The following is a 21,063-nucleotide window of genomic DNA, read 5'->3' on the forward strand; positions in this document are numbered from 1 at the left end:
ATCACATGGCATGCCTGAGCAATGCCCAGGTGAATGCAAAAAAAAATTATGTTATTTGCAGTATGTATATCTCTTCCTGAGTTAAATTTCATTCCCAGTATGGAATCCAAGCATCTGTTTGGGTTTTTTTGGCAAGGTACTCAATCACGTGATAAGGCAATCCAATTTTATGGTTTGCTTCCTGTCTTCTTTCTTCCTAAATGGCTGAGCATTTCTCACCGAGATCACTACTGCAATGTGTGCCAGAATATGTTTAAAATATGGTCCTGTAAAAATAGAAATCAGGTTTCTTTCTTTGAAGGCAGCATTAATTCTTCATATATTCTGGGATCTTGAGGATTTCAGCTGAACAGATTCAAAGTGATCTTCTTTTTCCTGCAATGGAAAAGACAGGTTCGCATCAGCTGGGAATCTCAAATTCACTGCACCAGTTGCTGCAGTCACTTCTCTTAACAACTTCAGAGCAGCCTTTGATAAAGACTTTGTTTCTACCACAGTAATGAAGAGCACAGTTTGACTACTGTTTAATAACACCACTAATTCTGTAAAAAAGCAAAATAATCAAAATTATGTGAAGAAGAGAAAAGCCAAAAATTTGTCAGGAAGAGAAAATTTTCCACGGTACTTTCTTTAGAGGGTGCAGGGAAGGTTTGCATTTTGTATTCATAGCATAGTTAGCCAGAGCTAAGGAATTGTAAGATAACCATATCTATGTTTATGATTATTTAGTAATTTGTGTGTTACTTCAAAGAAAATGTTGAGAGTAAAGCCTGTGAATGTGAACGCTACTGCCCTGCTCCTGGATCACCATTCCTAATCCTCTTCTGGAAAAGACAAAAAGCCTGCAAACTCTCTGCCATCCAAAAATCAGGGGCAGTAGATTGATTTGATTAGATTTGATCTTTTTCCTGCTGGGTGACAGCCCAGCCTATCTGTCAGCAGGTATTAGGGTGCAAAGTCAGGACAACCTGACAATCCACACTGGAGCTACTGAAAATCCCAAAGCTACTCACTGGGAAGTGCTGGCTCTTGCATCATGTACCTATCTTTTCTATTAGTTGATGTACACAAACACAATGGGAACTACATTAACTCATGTTCTGGTCCTTAAAGGAGTCTCCGTCAGAGATCAGGACAGTCTGGTGCACGTGTGAGGAAGAGCAGGAGAAAATTGTCCTGCACTTGCCTACAGCAGAGAATATATTTCTTCTTCTGAAGGACTCGGAATTGTTATGCTACAGACAACAGATGAAACTAGAACAGCCTCCATCCTCAGGCAGTTTCATGATTCTTTAACTTCCATATTCTCATTAAAAATAATAGTTATTTCTTACTATATTACAGTCCTAGCCCTAAATTGCTTGGATTCTCAGAGCCATTAATAGCTTCATTAGATATTTTGTCTCATAGAAATGCCATTGCCAGTAGCTTGAACATATAGTTAGGATAGTTATTTCTTTGTTTTTCCATTTAAATTTCTTCTCTTTTTCTCCTCTGCTTTTCTCTATTATTTTTCTTTATTTTACATGCAAATATATCAGGAGATAATTTCCTCATCCTTTCCATAAATGAAAAATAATGCCTATAACATTTGTTTTGGAGAAATATATATTAAATTCCAGTTATCTGCAGGGATACAGGACACAGATTTCAGTAAGCTAATGAGGTACTGTAAGCTGACTTTGCCAGCTATGATTATCTAGCAGGAAAAAAAGGGAATCAGCTTAGAAATATCTGACAGGATTGTTTAAAAAGGAGAGAATACTCAGGGAGCCTGCTACAATGGATACAGAAACTTTAAAAAACTCTTTTGGAGTTTCTTTCCATTTGAGTGGTCTAATACTATAGCACTAATGCTTACTTTTAAGAAAAAAAAGAAAAAAAAAAAGAAAGGAAAAAAACCCAACATTTCTCTCACACTCTCATCTCTATGCTTCTAATCAGGCAGAAACCAGTGGTTGGTGCTGCAAATTGAGTCAGCAAAGCTTTTACAGTTATCAAGCGTACAGCAAAACATAACCCTCGGCAGCACTGGTCATCGCGCCCAGCCACATCCAGCCAAGCCATTTCACGTCCAAAAATATACCATCCTATGTCCTACAAAGTTCTACTGGAAAGTTATTCCTGTAGGATTCAAAATTGAATCTATATCCATTGTTGTGAAAGCTGCATAAAATTTGATGTGCTTTCACTTTATTTACATTTTCAAAATCCTTAGGATTACATTTTTTCACCTTTCCACAAGGAAAGAGACTGACTTTACAAGACAAATAGTCAAGGCAGGGCAAGAGGAAGTTCTGCACATTAGCTGTGTACCGTGTCCTAGGAGGGAGATCTGGGGAACAGTTATGTGGAAAGAGGAAAGCGCTCTAATAAAAATATAAGACAACCAAGAGAAAGGAAAAATAAGAGAAAAGAAAGGACACACAGTTACATTGCATTGCATTCAATAACAGAAAGGAAAACAAAGAACATGAGAAAAAAATCTCAAAATTCAACTTTCTGAAATACCATTTAGACAAGAAACAAAAAAAGCCACTTTTCAAAAGATTCTGTGTATTATTATTGTTGAAGAAACCTTATTTTGAAACAACCCTAAATTCAGCAGAACTGTGTGAAAGGGAAAATGTCATTCACCTTTTTCCTGTAATAACAGATGCCCCAGCTGGACTCCCTTAAAGACAACACCAACTTTCCCACTGACTGAAAAGCATTTGGAAAAAGATCAAAATGCTTGTGGGATCTACCATGACAGCTTTCTGTTGTCCCTATAGAAATAATCAAAGGACATAAAAGACCTTTGTGCTAGGAATTCAAACATACAACAACACTGCATCACATGCTGCAAAAAAATGCTTAGTGCTATTGCTCTCCAACAAAATGGAGGAGGTTGCTGTACTGGTGATGGGCTTTAGCTGATGCTTCTCTTCATCTGAATACTATAATCCTGAAAATTATGGCTCTCAAGTTAGCCATGAAATCAGCCCAGGTGAGGCGCAAGCAGCTGACTGATGGCTGTTCCTGATATTAATTTCCTGTATCTATAATAGCTGCGTTTGCTTCAGTGGAGGTATCTGGTAGGAATCCAGGCAGAGAGGTTTCCCATGCCTCTTTTTAGGCACAGCCCATACAATAAAGAATGCTTCAGAAAGCTCCCTGCAGAAGAGAAAGCATTTCTTTAATTCCCTGAAACACTTATCATTACTCACATTGTGGGTTTCAGCAGGTCGAGAGCAAACTGGGTGATGTGTGTGCCAGAGGCTACACAAAGCACGGTGCAAACTGGCATCATAGCCTCATCGCATCCAGTGATAAATAATGGTAATAATTATTTTTGGTATTAATAGTACTAATTACCACTTACCTTTGTTGCCAAGGACTTCAGCTTCCCCAGCAGTGACTGCTTATTTGAATATACTATTTCTTCTTCATTATCTTCGCCCTCCATTATAGCACAACTGTCAGCAGCTGGCAGCTCACACTCTTTTGAGTTCGCTGTCATCACTAATTTGGAATATTTATACTCCAGCCTGAAGACAGGAAGCCATACAGGTATTCTTTTAGTTGGGTTTTTGTTGTTGTTGTTTTGGTTTTGTTTTTTTTTTACAAATGTCTCCTATTCAAATATTTTATAATTTAGATTATCTGAAGTCCTGCTGAAAGGTATGAGTTAGACTCAAGAAATACCCTTTTGGTCTTCATACCTTGAGAAAACCATGTTGCTTCAGGACTTAGTCAACCTCAAACTCTTAGGGGTTAAAAAGACACCTCCTATCAGGAAATCATCCCATAAAAAATTATTGGGGATTTTCTGTATTTTTCATTCTAGCTTTTTTGAAAACCATTGCCAGCAGAAAACTCAGCCTGGTCGATCAACAGACTGATTGAGCATGGTATTTTTCATCAACATTGTCATAAGGTCAGATCCATGACAAGTCTTTTTGTTTAATACATCAAGTTTACTTTTAAATGCAACACAACTTGCAGCACTTACTTCTGGTTCTTCTTCCAAAAATAGCAGGTCAAAGCTATCAGCAGCACAGCAGTGAAAGCACCAACACCAGCTCCAACCTTTAGCCAAAAATCCACCATTTCACAAGTGCTGGTCCTTTTCTCTGGCAAGAGAACCCCCCTAATGCAATGCTTTGGCTCATTCCATACATATAAGGTTTCCTTTCAAATAGAAATCATAGAACACCAGAAAATGAGCTGTTCGTAGGAAAACAGAGAACTATTTAAAGTTGAAATAAACAAGCTGTTTTTTAGTAAATGGGTTAGACATCTTTTCAATAAAAGAAAACCAAAGCAAGTGCTTGGTTTTCAGTCATATTGTCAACTCAGTCGTCGCCTTGATTGTAGTTGTAGATTCAAACATGGCAAAAGGGTTTCCTCTTCTTTATTTGATATGCTTTGGTTTGGACAGGGATTGTAAATTGGCTGTGCCTGCTTTGGAAATGTTTGTCAACAGGACAGTTCTGAACAAGTAAAAGGATTTCCTAATATTTTATTAGAAGAGGCATTAACAAAAACACTGCAAACAAGAAAAGATGAATTTCTAAACTGAAATCTGTCTAGTCTGCCACAATGATTATGGCTACATAAGGACTGATGTCCATTAGGCATTCCATTCTGCAAACAGCTTGCTTGCATGTAGGAATGTATCTAGAGTTTAGGTCTTACCCATACAGACACAGGCTTGAGGAGAGCTGCTATGGGCACAAATATTCCTGAGTCTCAACACAGCCGGAAATCCCCAACTATACATGCACTTAACATGTCCACTTGCACAAAGAATTTCAATAGCTTTCACGTTTTACCCAAATGCACACACGACTCAGAGCTGGGGGTGCTGTACCTGAAATCCTTTTTTGCAGGCTCCCTCAATCTCATGGTAGTCTTGCTCTGTGCACAGAGGGCAAGCTTCTGCACTTTCCCACACAAAGTAGAAAGTGCATCCATCGCAGGTGCCAGCAGGGCATGAGCTAGGGGGAGAGCAAAGCATCATTATTATTTATTAAACACTCTGGAGTTTGCATCTTCACTCTATATTCTGTTGGTAATGGTAAGTACAACCAATACAAGTAGATAAATATCCATCAAGTCAGTACATGGATAAATCTGGGGGAAGAATTTTTCCCAGTTTACAAAATGCTCTCTCAAACAAAAACAGATGTTGCACTGTCAAAGGTCTAAAAAAACAGTTCCTAGCAGTGTGTGCTACCTACGCACCTACAATGAAGAGAAGAAGTCCTGGGGCAGCAGAACTACTCTAACATTTCACCAATATGAGCTAGACTGGTGCACGCCTCTCACTTTCTCCTGCACTGGGTGACTGTTTCCTATGAATGCTACAAGTTGGTTCCTGCTCTTGTTAAAATGATGCCTGGGTGATGTCGTCCATATGGAATGGACTTGTCCTGTCATGGTTAATTACTAGGAAGATGTTCACCAGTTAATGAAGAGATAACAGTTTTTCTTTGCCTAAGAGAGACTAATGAGTTTATTACGCATTCAACTGGAAGAACAAAGTTGTATTGGCAATGCTAGGGCACTCGTGCAGTTTATCCTCCTGACAACTGCAGCAGTAATAACAGCAGTAGTGACACATAGGCCATGCAAGAAGTTGGGTTGTTTAACTGATATAAACCCATGCAGAAAAATTGATGTAAATGTGTTCCTTGTACCATCCGGGAATCTGTTATTTTGATCTAAAGGACTAAAAATCTGTTATTCTGATCTAAATAACTAAAAGCCAATTCTGGCTTACCTTAATTTGAATAACTGACAACTATCGTCTCTGGATAATGTAATACTTTTTGCCAAACATGATCATTGACAGATCTTTCTCCTCTTTTATATCTTTCACCTTGTACTGCAACTTCATGTGATACTAAACGCTGTGTCTGGGAGATCAAAGAGGTACATGCAATACTACTTGACATTTATCAGCTACCTCACTAGTTATTTGAAAATAGCTGTCTGACTGCTGAGTTAATCAAAGTGGGGCAAGGAAGGGACATGTCAACAGGAAATGAAAGAAGGTACGTCATGTCAGCGTCAGTTGTGTGATGTTTCACATAGATGTGTCTACGCCCACGCTGTTAAAAGCAGAATTGTTTACTCTTCTCACTACTGGTGAGTTATCACAGCTCACACTGTGTTAAACAGAAAATGCTAGAAAGCAAGGATTCACACCTGAAGGAGATTCACACAGCATTTGATAGATGGTAACATGTTGCCCAGCATAATTTGCAGATTGTCAAGGCCTTAAGAAACTGGATAAACATCTCCAAACATCAGTCACTCTGCTGTCACATGTGAAGCAGCTGCCTCTTTGGCTTTGTTCAGGTGGGCATGAATAACCCATCACAAAGAGGATCCCACACATCTCAAAAGGTTAGCTTTTAGGAAGGAGGATGAGTGAGGGTATGTATGATCAATACAATAGTAATGTCCAGACAGACATTACTGTAAATATAGTGTATAATAAAAATATCATATAAAGATAGTGTATCATATTATATATGACGGGCTTTGACAGATCTGGAGGAGAAATGAGTGAGACTTCCCAGAAGGTTAAATGAAGGAGAACAGCACTTTTCATTACTTTTAAGTATAAACTTCCTAATGAATTTTCAGGCACTAATGGAACACAAACACTTAAATACCTGGGCACCGAAAGCTCTCCCTGATCTGGCTTGTTGGGGTTGCATCTCACTGTCACAACAGTTGCACGACCATCTTCACAAGAGGTTGTTGCTGTTGAAGATCTAATAAGAAACAGGAAGAAAAATGTGTGGTCAGTAATGTTTCCACTACAGTAAATACATGCTGCTGTTTTATAGGTCTACATCATTCATCAACCTGCAATAATAATGTAATACTGTTTGCTATGGCACTTTTGCCATTGTCAGCTGGAAGAACAAGAAGGAGGAATAGAAGCTTCTTAGGCTTCATCACACCATTCAAATCTCAAAGTACTCTGAGATGACACTTGGGGAACTGCTCTGTTTGTCTAGCTAGCTTGATTTCTCCTGAGCAAAGAAATAAACCTGCCCACCAAATAAGAAAGATTAAAAAAACAGAATTACAGGCACTGTTGTGCTTGCTGTGTTACTCTGACAGAGTTCACAATAGCTTTTTCCTTGTCCAGGAACTCTATATTACACTGTTCTGAAACAGCAGAAGGTAAGGAGGATGTTATTCCAAAAAAACTAGCGCTGTTAGTGAAGTTTATAATATTCTCAAAGTAGGGTCATTACTGTAGGGTTTGGTCTGCAATATCTGTCAAGAAAATGTATTTGAGTATTCATGAAGTGTTGAAACCTAAAGTGGCATAGCAAATTAAGATCTATCACTGAAGTCAACATTGAGAGCCAATTGGTACAGCAAATGTAGGTATGTGCCTTAGGATAACCTGCATAGCCCCACAGCTCCAAAAAGCAAACACAGAAACTCAGTTCACATGTTGTCTACCAGCACATAGACATCTTAATAGAGGTGATTTTTGAGCTTACTATTACCCAAATTCTTGTTATGGAGGAGAGTGAGTAATAAGAAAAGTATGCTAACAACTGAACAAGTTAGAACAATTTTTTTTATCATTAATATATTCATTTTTGTAACATCAAAAAATACAAATGATTGTGAAAGAAAATATACAATGAAAAGTGAACACACCTAAGTCACATACAAGAAATTATGGGAAAGTAACATGACAGTGGAAGTGGCACTTGGATTAATCAAAGTTCTGGTATCACCATCTATCCATCAAGTGTAATTTAGACTTAAGCAAACAGTGTAGGCTGATTTCATAAAATATTCTTCAACACATCAACACATCTCTGCCAATTGTTGACTACAGCAATAAAGATTAAAAGTGCATTAAAGATCTTCCCTTAGAGCTTTAGTTTCCTTTAAACAAAAGAAAGTTGAAGTACCGGTTAGCAGGACTCTTTACCTACTTGTAAAAGAAATGCACATCAGGTACTTTGCTTGGAGAGGGAGGGAACATGTCTGTCTTGACACTGATATTTTCCAGCGTTGTTTCAACAGTAGCTCCTAAAATTTAGGAAAATAAAAATGAAAGGAATAAGATAGGGATGGATTTTCTGAGGGGTTCGTGTGCAATATTTTCTGTCTGCAAGGTATGGTTCTCACTTAATATAGCATTTAATGACATAGTTGTATATTATTCATTTTCCTTTATTCTAATTGAGATTGCAGATTTGTATGTTCCTCATGCTGTCTGATTTTGTCATACCGAAAATATTAATAAAAACAGTGTACATTAATTATACTCTTTCTGTCTGAATTTACATCTATCAGGAGATATCACAGAATAATAAAATAACTCAGTTTGGCAAAGGACTTCTGGAAATCATCTGATATTATCAACTGCTAAAACCATACGTCTTGCATGTGATGTTTTTGTGTATAACTGTAACACAACATAATCAAAACATCTAGAGCAATCTGTACTATTGCAGGAAGAAAACTTCAATGAAAAGATTCAGAAGGATTATGGATTCGTAGGAAAGTCTTGATGGCACATTTTGGAACAAACAGGTGGGAGCATGGAATAACAAAGGTTACACAGGTCTGCATGGACTTTGGAGAAGACCTAAGAAAGAGGAAAACTCAAGTAATGCAAATTCTGAGATCCTTTTTATCCCATGAACCAGAGAAGATGGAAAACACTGATCCTGCACCACAACATTTCAGAAGTGGGAGCTGTACAAATGGGGCAGGTGGCATCCTTCCAGTGCGGTGAAAAACTGCTAGAACTGTAAAAAGTAAAGTGGTAGCAACCAGCAACTGATGGGAAGACTGAAGACAACAGTTTTCCCCTTGTTCTTTCAACAGTTCAGACACTCTGGCTGCATTCTTTAGTCTGTCCAAGCCTGTGATCATGTAAGTACATGCACCAATGTGCTCAGTAACACTACCTAGTCATGCAGGTGAGGGATCGCTACAGAGCATCACATCAGCACAAAGAAAAAGCAAAGAACCTTGTTGCAGCAGCCATGGGGAACACATGCAGAGAGACATCATTGTTGTGGAGGAGTCTGAGAACACAGGCTGGAGTCCCTTTAATAATATTTCCTCTAATCAAAGATACCATGTCTAACACAGGGCATCTTAAATTTGGATCTTAACCAAACATTCGTTACTCAATAGACAGGAAGATGTAGCTCCTAGGGACTTTAATATATTCAAGAGGCAATGAGAGAATATTCCTATCCCATACGCTGTACTGCAAAGCTGGCATCCCAAAGTGCCATTTCTAAAAATAATAACACTGGAAGCAAAATCAAGTGTGAGGAAAAAAGATGGCATTTCTCAGAAGATATTAACTAGATAGCTAAAAAGCCACAACGTCTCTCTCTTGAATGACAACTGTTTTGATTAAGAGTCCACTTTGGAATAAAGTAGCAGGAAAGGAGCCTTTAAAAAAAAAAAAAATTGGCAAAATTTTCACAGAGAGGGAATAGAGAATCAGATAGCAATCTATTTAAATCAAAAGTTTCAGTTACAAAAAAAGTGATAATGGATGCTAATGACTTCAGGGAAAAGCTCATGTTTGGCAGCACCAGAAAAATTGTAAGTCTGAGAACTGTTAAAAAATACTAGAAATAAAATATGCCTTATGGATGTCAAAGGCAAACTTTAAGCATTTTAAAATTGTAAAAGTTTTAAAAGTACAGAAAATGCAGAAGATCTTGATATGTTTACTCTGTACAAAGAGAAAATCACGATTACCTGCGTCCTTTCCAAGATAATGCTTGTACACCTTATTTTTTCACTAGGAAGAGAGGATTTTGGCAACTACCTGGGATTCACACATAAATTAGTAAACCTGTATCTAAGAGTAAATCAGGCCAACAGGATTTCCCACTTAGAAATATTTGTCTTTAATAGAACATTTAACGATAGTGAAATGTCTGAAGACTGATGGAGAGGGAATACAGTGTAGAAATTCAGAATGGACAAAACTGAACCACAGATAAAAATGTGGCTAACACGATGTGGCAGATCAAAAGGAATGGGAAGTGGAAGACGACTTCAGTTAATGCACAGATACATTTAAAAAAGCAGACAACATAAATTAGTGCAGAACAGCTTCTGTTCAATAAATCTTATTTCATTCCTTGGGTGCTGATGAATTTGGTTGCTAAAAAAAATTATGTACATTTATCAGGTATTGCACTAATTAATATGAGATTTTAATTAAAGAGTTGGCAGTGTACTATCAATTAAGTGTATACTCTGAATTAAAATTTATTTAGTTAATCAATTACAAAATTATCTGTCCATGGCAAATTGTCATCAAAAGGGGTATGGCCCCAGGTTTCTCTAGGCATTGACCCAAAATGTCCCAAAATGCAAGGTTTTCATCAGTGATCTGCAAGTAATAACGTAATCACTACTGGTAAAGTGCAGATGAGACAAAGATCAAGAGGAATAGAAATAAAAAACAGGGTGACTTCATTCACTTGGTAAGCTGGTCCCACTGAAACATAACATATGTTAGTGCAGCACTGCGCTGCAGGAGATGAAGGCCAGTCCTAAAAAAGAGATTGTCTCTTGAAAATTGTAACTCTGAAAAAGAACTTGGTCTGGACAACAGAACCAAGAGGATATCATGAAATCCCATGAGTTCGGAAGGGCTCAAAGATACAATTGTTGCACGTAAATAAAAACATGAAAGTGATTCTCACTGTCTTTATAGTGAATGACATGCTGTAGTAGTATCCTAGTCTGATGCCCAAATTTTAAGAAAAGATAATAACAAGAGGCCACAGAAAGAGCCTCAAAAGGTATTTGGATGCTTGAGAGAAATACCGGTTAGCAAGAGACTTTGAAGAATTTGGTCTGCTTAGTTTATCAGAAGAGCAGATGGGCAAGGTGTGATTGTGTGAGGAGGTGTGATGATCCCGGTGTACAAAAAAAATTCCCCAGACAGGAGAAAGTAGTAAGTGCTGAAAATTGAAGCCAGGCAAATTCGAACAGGAAAAAAAAGCTGCTTTAATACAAAATATGGAGATGGTGTTTGTCCAGTGAAATGTATAATAATAACAACTACTAAAAAGCTTTCATTTCCGTTAGTCTTAGAAGTTCAGGTTTGGAATGCTCTTGCAAAGATGTGCTTCTGTCAAAAACAGGTTTCTGGGCTTACTGCCAGGGAGCAAGTACAAGCATTCTGTGCCTGTAATGGACAGGTGAGCAGACTAGATGACTTCATTGTCTGCTCCGGCCTTAGACTCTGTGAACTTGTGAGCCAGAGCAATGAAAGACATAATGGTGTACACTGCCTCATGCTGCCCTCACCTAATTATGCCCCAGTAATACCTGAAATTGCCTGAGTGGGGACTTGGCATGGGCAGGAATACTTGGACTAATGGGACTGCTACAGTGACTGGTCTTGCTGTACACAAGATGGGCAGGAAACATGATAGCAAAAGAAATCCTTTTAATTACATTCTCCAGATTTTTATGCTGAAATTTTATGCACCATGGGACCCACAAGACCAAACACAAGAAAGAAATACTAATACAGACAAGAGCTGACCAGCGCTAGGATAATTCATTTGCAGCAATATGCGAAACACAAACCACATACCTAAGAACCTGTCAGCAAGGCTATTGGACTGAAGAGCCAGGGCTGTTCGGAAGCCCTTGCTGTCTGATGGGATGATGGTGGACTGACAGACAAAAGCTCCAACAAAGTTGGAAAAATCTTCTGATTCTGCAACCATGTCCTTCAGGGTAACATCTGTGATATTGTCAGTGCAAATAGCCATCTTTTTACCCTGCAGACAATCAGGAAAAATGGGGAAGCTGTTGGTTGTTGATAGGATGTGGAAAAGTTTGGGAGGCACTGCATACTGTATGAGCTTCATTCGTCTTAGAAATAACTCGATGTTTCCATCACGAGAGAAACAAATTGCAGCAATAAACTGTGTCATCCTGAAGGCTGCGATTAAAGCCTCGTTTAGACTCAGAAACAAGATGTCACCTCCAGTATGTGTCTTATCAGAAACTTGTGCTACGAAGCACTTTTCTCTGTTTATCTTGACAACACAGTGCTTACTTGCAGAGCATAATAAAACGGCTTGTACAAAAAAAACCATATTGCCTGTAAATAATGCACTGTAGAATACCTCTTTATTTGGAATTTAAACCAGATAAAATATTCTCAAAGCACGACTACATTAAATCCATAAGCAGATACACAGCCTTCAAGACTGCATTAATGTCACACACTGAGACCAATGTAAGAATCTCAGAACAGCAGCAGCGAAAGCCTAGTCAAGGAATTTGGCATGCTTGCCCCTCCAAAATGCCTGACACAGACACCTGGTCCTCTGGGTCTGACAGTACTGTAGTACCAGGAAAAACTGCTTGAGAAATGAAGACCAGATCTACAGGGCAGTATCTTTATGGATCTGTCATCAGCTGTAATCCAGATAGGTATGTACACATTTAAGCCCAAAATTATGCAAAATTCTTTAAAGAAATATGATTACTGGTTTATCTCATCTCATGCAAACCTTTTGGTATATGGAGATTTCCTAACTTTACAGGGATAAACACTGATGTAAACTATATGCACTGGCATTCAAGGGATAATCATCTGGTACTGCTCCAAAATGTCAACTGCTGTATATGACAATACGCTCTGCAACACTCCAAATCTGACTGGGGGCAAGGTACAGAGGAAAGCATCTGCACAGTGATGATGCACACTGCCTCAGTGCAATCCCACCAAGAATTAACATGGATTGCACATTGGTTAACTCAACCCTCAACACCCACTGAGCTCACCTCATTTCCACACAGGCTGATGTTAAAGAAGTGGAAGAACTTGGTCCCACGGGAAGTGAAGCTCGGCCCACTCATCAAGGAGCCCACCTGGCTGAGGTTGCTAAAATCGTAACTCAGGGTCTGGTTATCCTTGATGTATGACACCAAGCAGTCACTGAAGCAGGCAGAGTGGTCCTTCAGAGATGAAGAGGAATTCATAAATGAGAAATTATGGAGGACCAGGAGCAAACCACATAGCTGGCAACTGTGCGTTAAAGCAAGGAGGAGCAGACAGGACTACTTTCCTTGCTAAGGACAAAAGGGAATTTGTCCTGTTTCTGTGATTCATTTTTCCCCTGAGAAAATTCCCATCCTTGCTTCAGTTCCTTGCAACCAAATCTCAGTAGGGCTTTGATGTTCCTAAACCTTGCCTTTCTGCTATCCAAGAAAATGTAGAGTTGCTTTGTTTTGTAGTGGGCATATTTATGATCTCAATGTCCAAGCTTAAAACCCTGTAGATTCACCAGAACCACAGCCTTTTTTACACTTGCTTCTTGCCAACCCAAGAAGCAGAACTTAAGAAACAGTAACAAAATATGAACCCAACCGAAAACAGGAAGAATATGAACAAAATGGATCTGTTCAAATACCCGTGCAATTCCTTGTTGAACAATACTCACATGGTAAACATTTATCTAGGCTTACAGGCAAGTTCTAAAGGGAAGGTAACATCATCCAGCTGGTGAAGTCCCTGAGTTTAAAATAGCAAGAGTTTGGGACAGTTTGAGGTTCAAGTAACTTAAATGTTTACTTTATTCATACACTATCCCAATGTAGCTTCTTGAAATGGATCATTTTTTGAGCCAATGTGGTCGATGCTATCATTTTATCATACATGTAGAAACAAAAATTAGACTAAGGATGTAAGGGAAGAATGAGTTCATTGGTTACAATAATACTCCCATGCTAACAAGACACATACCTGCAGTAAAAGCAACCAAGCTGGCCCTCTGAATGCTTATGTTCCAACCTACCCAGTCTGCCCTTCACTGAGATAATCACAGCTTCCATACCTTGGTGCTCTTGCTGCCAGGCCCGCATGGGATGCAGGCCTCTCTGCCGTAGACCTGGTGGATGGACAGGAAGGTGTTGGCTGGACACTCCTTGCACTGGCTGGTCTCCTTCTCAATGTAGTGTCCCACTGGGCAGGGCACACAGGATGAGCCAGACTGCTCAGAGCCCAGCGCGCAGGCCCGGCAAGAGGAGGCGACTCCATCCACTGCGTTAGTCACTGTGATGGAGTAGATCTTTGCCACATCATTGATGAACTGCCTGCTCTAGAACGAGACCCAAAGAAACCACCCTGGTGCCACCACACCATTGCACATGGACACTGACTTATGCATGCACTTCCAGCATGGGTGGTTTACCCACAACTCCTTCCTGAGTTACCCTGTGTCTTAGTTTCAGCTGGGATGCAGTTTTTTCTTCAGAGTGTCTGGTGTTCTGCTATGTTTTGGCTCTAGGAGAAAAATAATGTTGCTAACACACTGATGTTTATAGTTGCTGCTAAGTAGTTGTTGTACAGAGCCAAGGCCATTCTCAGCAAAAGGCCCAAGGAGCTGGGAGGGAACAAAATTAAGACAGCTGACTTCAACTGGATATTCCATACCATATGCCACCATGAAGAAGGCATTCTGAAGCGGATAGGAGTTCACATCTCTCTTCCACTGCTCAGGGGGCTGGCTGGGCATCAATCAGGGGGCAGCGAGCAACTACCTGTGCATCACTCATATACATTCACACAAACACACACACACACACAATAATCGTAACTATTATCCTATTTCTTTTCTCTATCTGGATCAATAGTTATATCTCAGTCCAGGAGTTCTACTTCTTTTTATTCCTGATTCTCTCCCCATCTCACTGGGAAGGGCAGGAGGGGAGTGAGCAAATGACTGTGTGGTGCTGAGCCATCTGTCCACTTAAACCACAACAACCTATATGGTAACAGCCACTCACCCTTACAAGAAGCCTGTGAGCTTTAACAGAACATAAGAGCACAGACAGTGAGTGTCCAAAGGAAGCTGTGCTGTAAAACAATACTTACATCTTGGCCCTCATTTATTCTCTGAAAGGCCCAAGTAAAGGTGAAGGAAGCGTTTTTGGAGATTACATGAGTGTAGGATTGCTTCTCTTTACTTCTTTCCCATGACTCCACTACATTAGTATTTTTTCGATTAATATCCTATAAAAGTCATAATAATTTATTAAAAAAAAAACCACAAAAGTGGAGTCATACTATACTAAATATTAGCATTTTATAATATAGTCATTAATATATATAAAGGATTTTACAATTGCGTTTAACATTTAATAAAAGGAAGCAAACATATTTATCCTGCTTTCCATCACTGGCAATATTCCAGTTGAGAAAAGGCATCTATTCTAAAAGATGCTGTTATTCACACAGCAGTTAAGTTTAAAGTCCTATGGCCAATTATGAACAAGGAAGATTCAGCACAATGGCTGAGGTTTCAAATTCTGTTTATGTATAAAACACGTGGGTCCCAGAGCACAGAGAGAAAAAAATTAAAATTCAAAGAAATATTGTAGTTTCTACCATCTCAGTATATCCAGCTTGTTGATGTCTCTAGTGAAACAGTATCAAAATTTACACAAGAAAAACCTGTTCAGCCTATCTCTGTGTTTCTTATGCTCCATCAGTAGCCTATGATCCAGTCCAAGATAAAACAGATTCTTATAAATTACCACTAAATACAAAAAAAAGCACCAGCTTCATGCTGCAATTGAAGGGAGTGGTCAAAGAATTGGGTACCTTCCTCAGCTGATGGACAAGAAAAGTAAAAAACCATGACACTTGGTTTCCACTGACAAATGTCTGCTGCCCTGCAGATTCCCCAAGTCACTGACTGGACCAAGACTAAATTTCCTGATTTCCCTTTTTTTATCATCTCTTCCCACACACAATGCTTTGGAACTGATAGAGGAAAACATGACCATCCAAGAGCTACTGAGACATTTATCAGTTGGTCTAAGAAGGGAAATCTGGCTTTTTGGTGACAAATAGTCTCTTACTAAAACAAACAATCAACAACAGCTCACAATTCTAGTAGCGGAGGGATTTTCCTGGGCTATTAATTAAATCCTTTCTCCAAGGGCACCCCAGACATAAAACTAATATCATGCTTAATCTTAGTCATAATAAACCAAGTGCAACTAATCACACCTATGCAGAGGTATTAATGTGACATGTGAAATACCAGGCTCAGTTATCAGTCATGGAGAGAGGGGTCTCACTTACCGCCATGAAATACAGCACGCAATCTGCTGAACAGATGGTCTCAAAAACAAAAGTGATCCGTCCTAGTTCTGACCCAGATGCTCCTGTCACTGATGTCGGAGGTCTATTTGAGAGGAAGAATAAAACATTTACAAGGTGCTCTCCAGACACACAGCAGTCAATCCTTACAATTGCTTCCTATACAGCAGGGGAACTACCAAAATACTATCACATAAAACCTGCCCTTACAGAACTATGGAGGATAGGCCTGCACTGCAGCTCTGCTCGGCATTATTGAGCACAGCAGGACTACTTTCAAGTGTGTGATTTCTTTATGGTACAGTTCCCTCACTATCATCAATACCCAAATTTGAATGTATTGGTAGAGAATGTTATTACTTAAATGTGTTACACAGGAGTAGCTTTAAGTGATTTTTTGCACTGATTCAACTGCATCTACTGGTGGAAGATGCAATCAGGAGTTTCATTGAACAACCAGGGTGCTCTCGTGCTATCTATTAAACACTTTAAAATACCCTTGACACTCCTAGCACTCAGCAGCAGGGACCACTTTGGAGAATTTCACATGATTACACTGGAACAATACTCAGAAACACCTGCAATGGAAATGACTACAGCTCACTAATTACTTCAGTAGAGCAATTCTGGGACACACTGAGCTTTTCCATGAGTATGTTTCTTGCTTCTTTTTTATCTATTTTGTTGTGTGGACATATTGTAAAATAAAAATTGGGGTTTGCTCATCTGTTATAAAAAGTAGCAACTTCCTTCAGCTGAGATACAGCATACCTTGCCTATCTAAGTCAGAGAATCATAGAATCATCTGTTCCACTTGTTGATCATCAAAATCATCAAGCACAACTACCAACCTGACCTACCAAGTCCCATCACTAAACCATATCCCCTTGTGCTGTGTCCACTTAAATACTCCCACATGTAACTTAAATACATCCAGGGATGGGGACTCCACCACTTCCCTGGACAGCTCATTCCAATGCTTGACATTCCCCTCCAAGTAGAATTTCTTCTTAATGTCTAATCAAAACCACTCTTGGTGCAGCTTGAATCCATTTCCTTGCATCCTATCAATTGTCACCTGAGAAAAGAGATTAACAATCTCCTTGCTACAACATCGTTACAGGTAGCTGTAGAGAGTGATGGGGTCTCCTCTCAGCCTCCTCTTCTCCACATTAAACAATCCCAGTTCCCTCCGCTCTCAATCTGCTCCTCATAACTCTTGTTTTACAGTCCCTCCATCAGCTTTACTGATCTTCTCTGAACATGCTTCAGCAACTCAATATGCTTCTTCTAGTGAGGGGACCAAAGCTGAACACAATATTCAAGGTGCAATATGTAATGTTATAGTAATACAATAATAATAAAAAATAAACAATGATAATAATCATTTATGATAATAATAATAGTAGGCACCTGGCCTGAGCTAGGAGCCTAAGGCCAGTCATTTGAAAAAGAAGAGATACAAGCACATCCAGCAGTTAATTCATCCTATCTGTGAGTCCAGGAGAGGTGGGATGCCCTGTCCTCCTGAGGTTCCTGCATCTCTCCATTGACTCCAGGAGAAGCATAAACATTGCAGCCTAGCTAGAATAGCAAAGTCATGTGGGATCAGCATCCATTCCATGGCATGTTTAGCTTGTTTATTCACAATGGAAAACTGAAAACTTTATTCATTCCTAGGTTAATGTGACACAGGTGTAAGACACAGAGATAAGTGAAAAATAAATGGAATAAAATCCTGTTTCTTACTTAAATCCCGGGATGTGCAAGTTCAAGATAAGATAGTCATTGTCAGAGCCTCCAGCTCCACTCTGGATGTGATCACCAGCCACTTCCCAACCTTCACAGGACAAAAAAAAAAAGGTATTTAAGAAATGGGTCACATAACAACAACAAAAATCTGCATTACCATACGTTTTTAATCAGTTCAGTGCTTTCATACCAGATGTCTTGTGAAAACTGTAGGATGGTATAATAACGCTTCTGATGGAAAAATTGTAATAATTATATTAGCTGCTGACTTCATAGGCAAATGTCAATTTGGAATCAGCAAAGTAATCAAAATTCCTTGACCTGTGCTGATCATTCCATCAGATGAGATGATCCATCTGACCTCTTCCAGCCTTAAAATTGATGAATAAATCTATGCATTAAACATAAAGCACATACTTCAGTACATCTCTGCTTAACACGTATAATTCAAAGCTTGAATTGCATCAGACTGACAAGGCAGATCAAACTGAGTGAAATTTCTCAGTGAAGACTAGAGGTGAGAGAAGCCCAGAACAGAACCATTTTCACAAGTGAGCTGTGACTGCTCTCTGCTGTAATCTTAGCAGATGTGCAAAGAGAAAGCTCTGAGAACAAAATGAACAATGACCATACACTTCAATTACGTTTTCCAAAGCAGTTATGTGTGTCTTTTAAAGTCACAGTTATCACAAAACATGAAAGGACATAAATTAGAGAGAAGTCAAATAGTGTTTTTATCAATGGGGATATTCAGATGCTTCAAAGTATCACAGAATCATAAAATCATTTAGGTTGGAAGGAAGCCTTACAGGTCACCCAGTCCAACTCCCCTACAATGAACTGGGACACCTACAGTTACATCAGGTTGTTCAGAGCCCTGTCCAGCCTAACACTGAATGTCTCCAGGGATGGTGCAACCACCACTTCTCTGGACAACCTGTTCCAGTGCATCACCAACCTTACTATAAAAAACCTTTTTCTTATATCCAGTCTAAATCTCTCCTGTTACAGTTTGAAACCATTTCCACTTGTCTTATCACAACAGACCCTGCTAAAGAGCCTGACCTGTTTTTTCTTACAGACTCCCTTTAGAAACTGAAAGTCTGCTACCAAGTGCATATGGTAGTATAAGTCTTTTGCTGAGGAACCTGATGTAAACTGCATCTTCTGCCCTTTTCTGATGTAAAAGAGATATTTAGTGACTGCTTCCTGCAGGAATTATGAAGTCTGGTGAAATTAAAGGAGGAAAACTCTGTGTTGTGATTCACAGCAAAGAGGATATCCATTTTGATGGCTGCTCCACTATAACAGCAACTAGTACAGGAGAAAGGCACTTAACAGTGAAGGGAGTTTGGCTCACCATTCATTCCATCGCATTTTGAGTTGCCAACATTAAAGCAAGAAGTCTTCATGTTGCTCGGTAGGATGTTCCACCACTTGTACTCAAAGACAAGAGCAGGTTCAGTCCCAGCAGGGCAGGCTTTGCACTCTAAAGGAAAAAGGAAATCACACAGTGTAAACACATCTCAAATAATAAGCATATAATGAGCAAATAATGTCATTTGTTTCATTAAATAATGAAAGACGTATCACAGAATCGTTTCAGTTAGAAGGGACCTTTAAATGTCATCTAGTCCAACTCAGCTGCAAAGAACAGGGACACCTAGAGCTGGATCAGGTTGTCCTGAGCCTGGTCCAGCCTGACCTTGAATGTCTCTGGGCATGGGACACTCACCACCTCTCTGGGCAAAATGTTCCAGTGCCTCACCATCAGGATTAGAAGAGTAGAAATGAGACCCACGCCACACTACCTTTTTAGTGGCTTAAGTTGAAAGACTGAGCATGCTGGTGAACACAAGACCCCATAAAATTCTGCAGGTGACCACTGGGTCAATACATCTTAGAACCAATGACCCAGAATTTGTGCTCAGAAAATGCTGTCTGAATATTCATTTAACAGTGCTTGAAATGAGATTTGCACAGGGAAGATCACAGCATGGACAGAAGTACGGATGAAGAGTTACTCACTGCAAAAATTCTGATTTCTTCTTCAGAAACCACTGAAATTACCCCTAGGATATTTAAACCAGCTGAGAAACATATCCAGAACACAACAGATCAATTTAGAGCAGCAAACTCCAAAAAAAAGGTTTCAGAGGAAAAATAGACAGTCAGTATACTCTCACTACTGGCAAATACTAAGAACTTTAAAGAAAATAAACTCTGGCTTATGATGATGTGTCATTAAACTCAGTCACATGCAAATAGACAGTTACTTCTGGAGACACAAGCCATTTTTTCAGGACTCCTACCCTGTGTCCCGTCTGAAAACGTGCCCTGTGGGCAAGGAGTACAGGAAGATGAGGCATTGCTGTAAAAGCCAGGATTGCAGGGTGGACATTCCTTCCTCTCTCCAGAAGGAGGTAGAGTCAATGCATCAGGGAGATCCTCTCTGCAGATCTTGGGTTCAATCCATTTGTACATGATCTGAGTCTGGAATGAGAAGACACGGAGCTCACATCATGTGTTAGAAAGCTTTAGGACTGCATGCACCATACAAGGGTGCATGTATATTGTATATTGAATTAGGGTATTCCCAATGTTTTATGCCAAATACAGACCTTGCACATCTGGGACAATAAGGGCAAAACAGGCAAACACAAATGATTGGATTCACAAGCAGTTTCAAGATGTCAGGTCTTAAAGAGCAAAGGAAAAAATGTGAAGCCTAAAACAATTACTACAGTGCATTACTATTTATCTTGTGAATTTTCCCACAGAAATGTTTCTGTGGAATGCTATGTAAATAATTCTAACAAGTTAATAAATAATCTGTACATTTTGGCCATAGCAACCTTAGACATAACTTTTCCACTATAAAATTCCTTTATCTGGAAGGCATTTGTTAGCAGAAAATCATAAGCTTTGCATTTTCTGCAAAGTGGCCTATTCTTTGCAAAGAACCCAAGTTCACAATGGTCATCTTCATCCAATTAGCAAAAGCCAAAAACAAACAGGAACTTCCCCAACTCCTCTCTAGTCCCTCTGCTTTACTTAAGGAGTAATTTATGAACACTGATACGAGTAAGTCTGTACCATTACCTATATAATGGTGCTGCCTCACCACCTTCTCTCGTTGGCAACGTAAGTGAGATGAA

At 39.3% G+C, this 21,063-nt stretch overlaps 1 protein-coding gene across 1 annotated transcript in view; it reads right to left on the bottom strand.

Moving 5' to 3' along the window:
• Positions 1-315: 315 nt before the first annotated feature.
• The window catches only part of ELAPOR2 (endosome-lysosome associated apoptosis and autophagy regulator family member 2), a gene marked incomplete at both ends in the record, with an annotated part of 89,300 nt that continues 68,552 nt past the window's right edge, over positions 316-21,063 (bottom strand). Inside the window, 14 exons of the mRNA XM_079548839.1 lie at positions 316-375; positions 3,365-3,530; positions 3,995-4,173; positions 4,856-4,982; positions 6,669-6,770; positions 7,965-8,061; positions 11,624-11,813; positions 12,829-13,002; positions 13,881-14,144; positions 14,921-15,058; positions 16,136-16,238; positions 17,903-17,993; positions 19,266-19,394; positions 20,218-20,398. Coding sequence (XP_079404965.1) covers positions 316-375; positions 3,365-3,530; positions 3,995-4,173; positions 4,856-4,982; positions 6,669-6,770; positions 7,965-8,061; positions 11,624-11,813; positions 12,829-13,002; positions 13,881-14,144; positions 14,921-15,058; positions 16,136-16,238; positions 17,903-17,993; positions 19,266-19,394; positions 20,218-20,398 — 2,001 coding nt within the window. The remainder of the gene's footprint in view (positions 376-3,364; positions 3,531-3,994; positions 4,174-4,855; positions 4,983-6,668; positions 6,771-7,964; positions 8,062-11,623; positions 11,814-12,828; positions 13,003-13,880; positions 14,145-14,920; positions 15,059-16,135; positions 16,239-17,902; positions 17,994-19,265; positions 19,395-20,217; positions 20,399-21,063) is intronic.

Source organism: Tetrao urogallus, assembly GCF_951394365.1.
Source record: "Tetrao urogallus genome assembly, chromosome: 1".
In the NCBI taxonomy this organism is placed as follows: Eukaryota; Metazoa; Chordata; class Aves; order Galliformes; family Phasianidae; genus Tetrao; species Tetrao urogallus.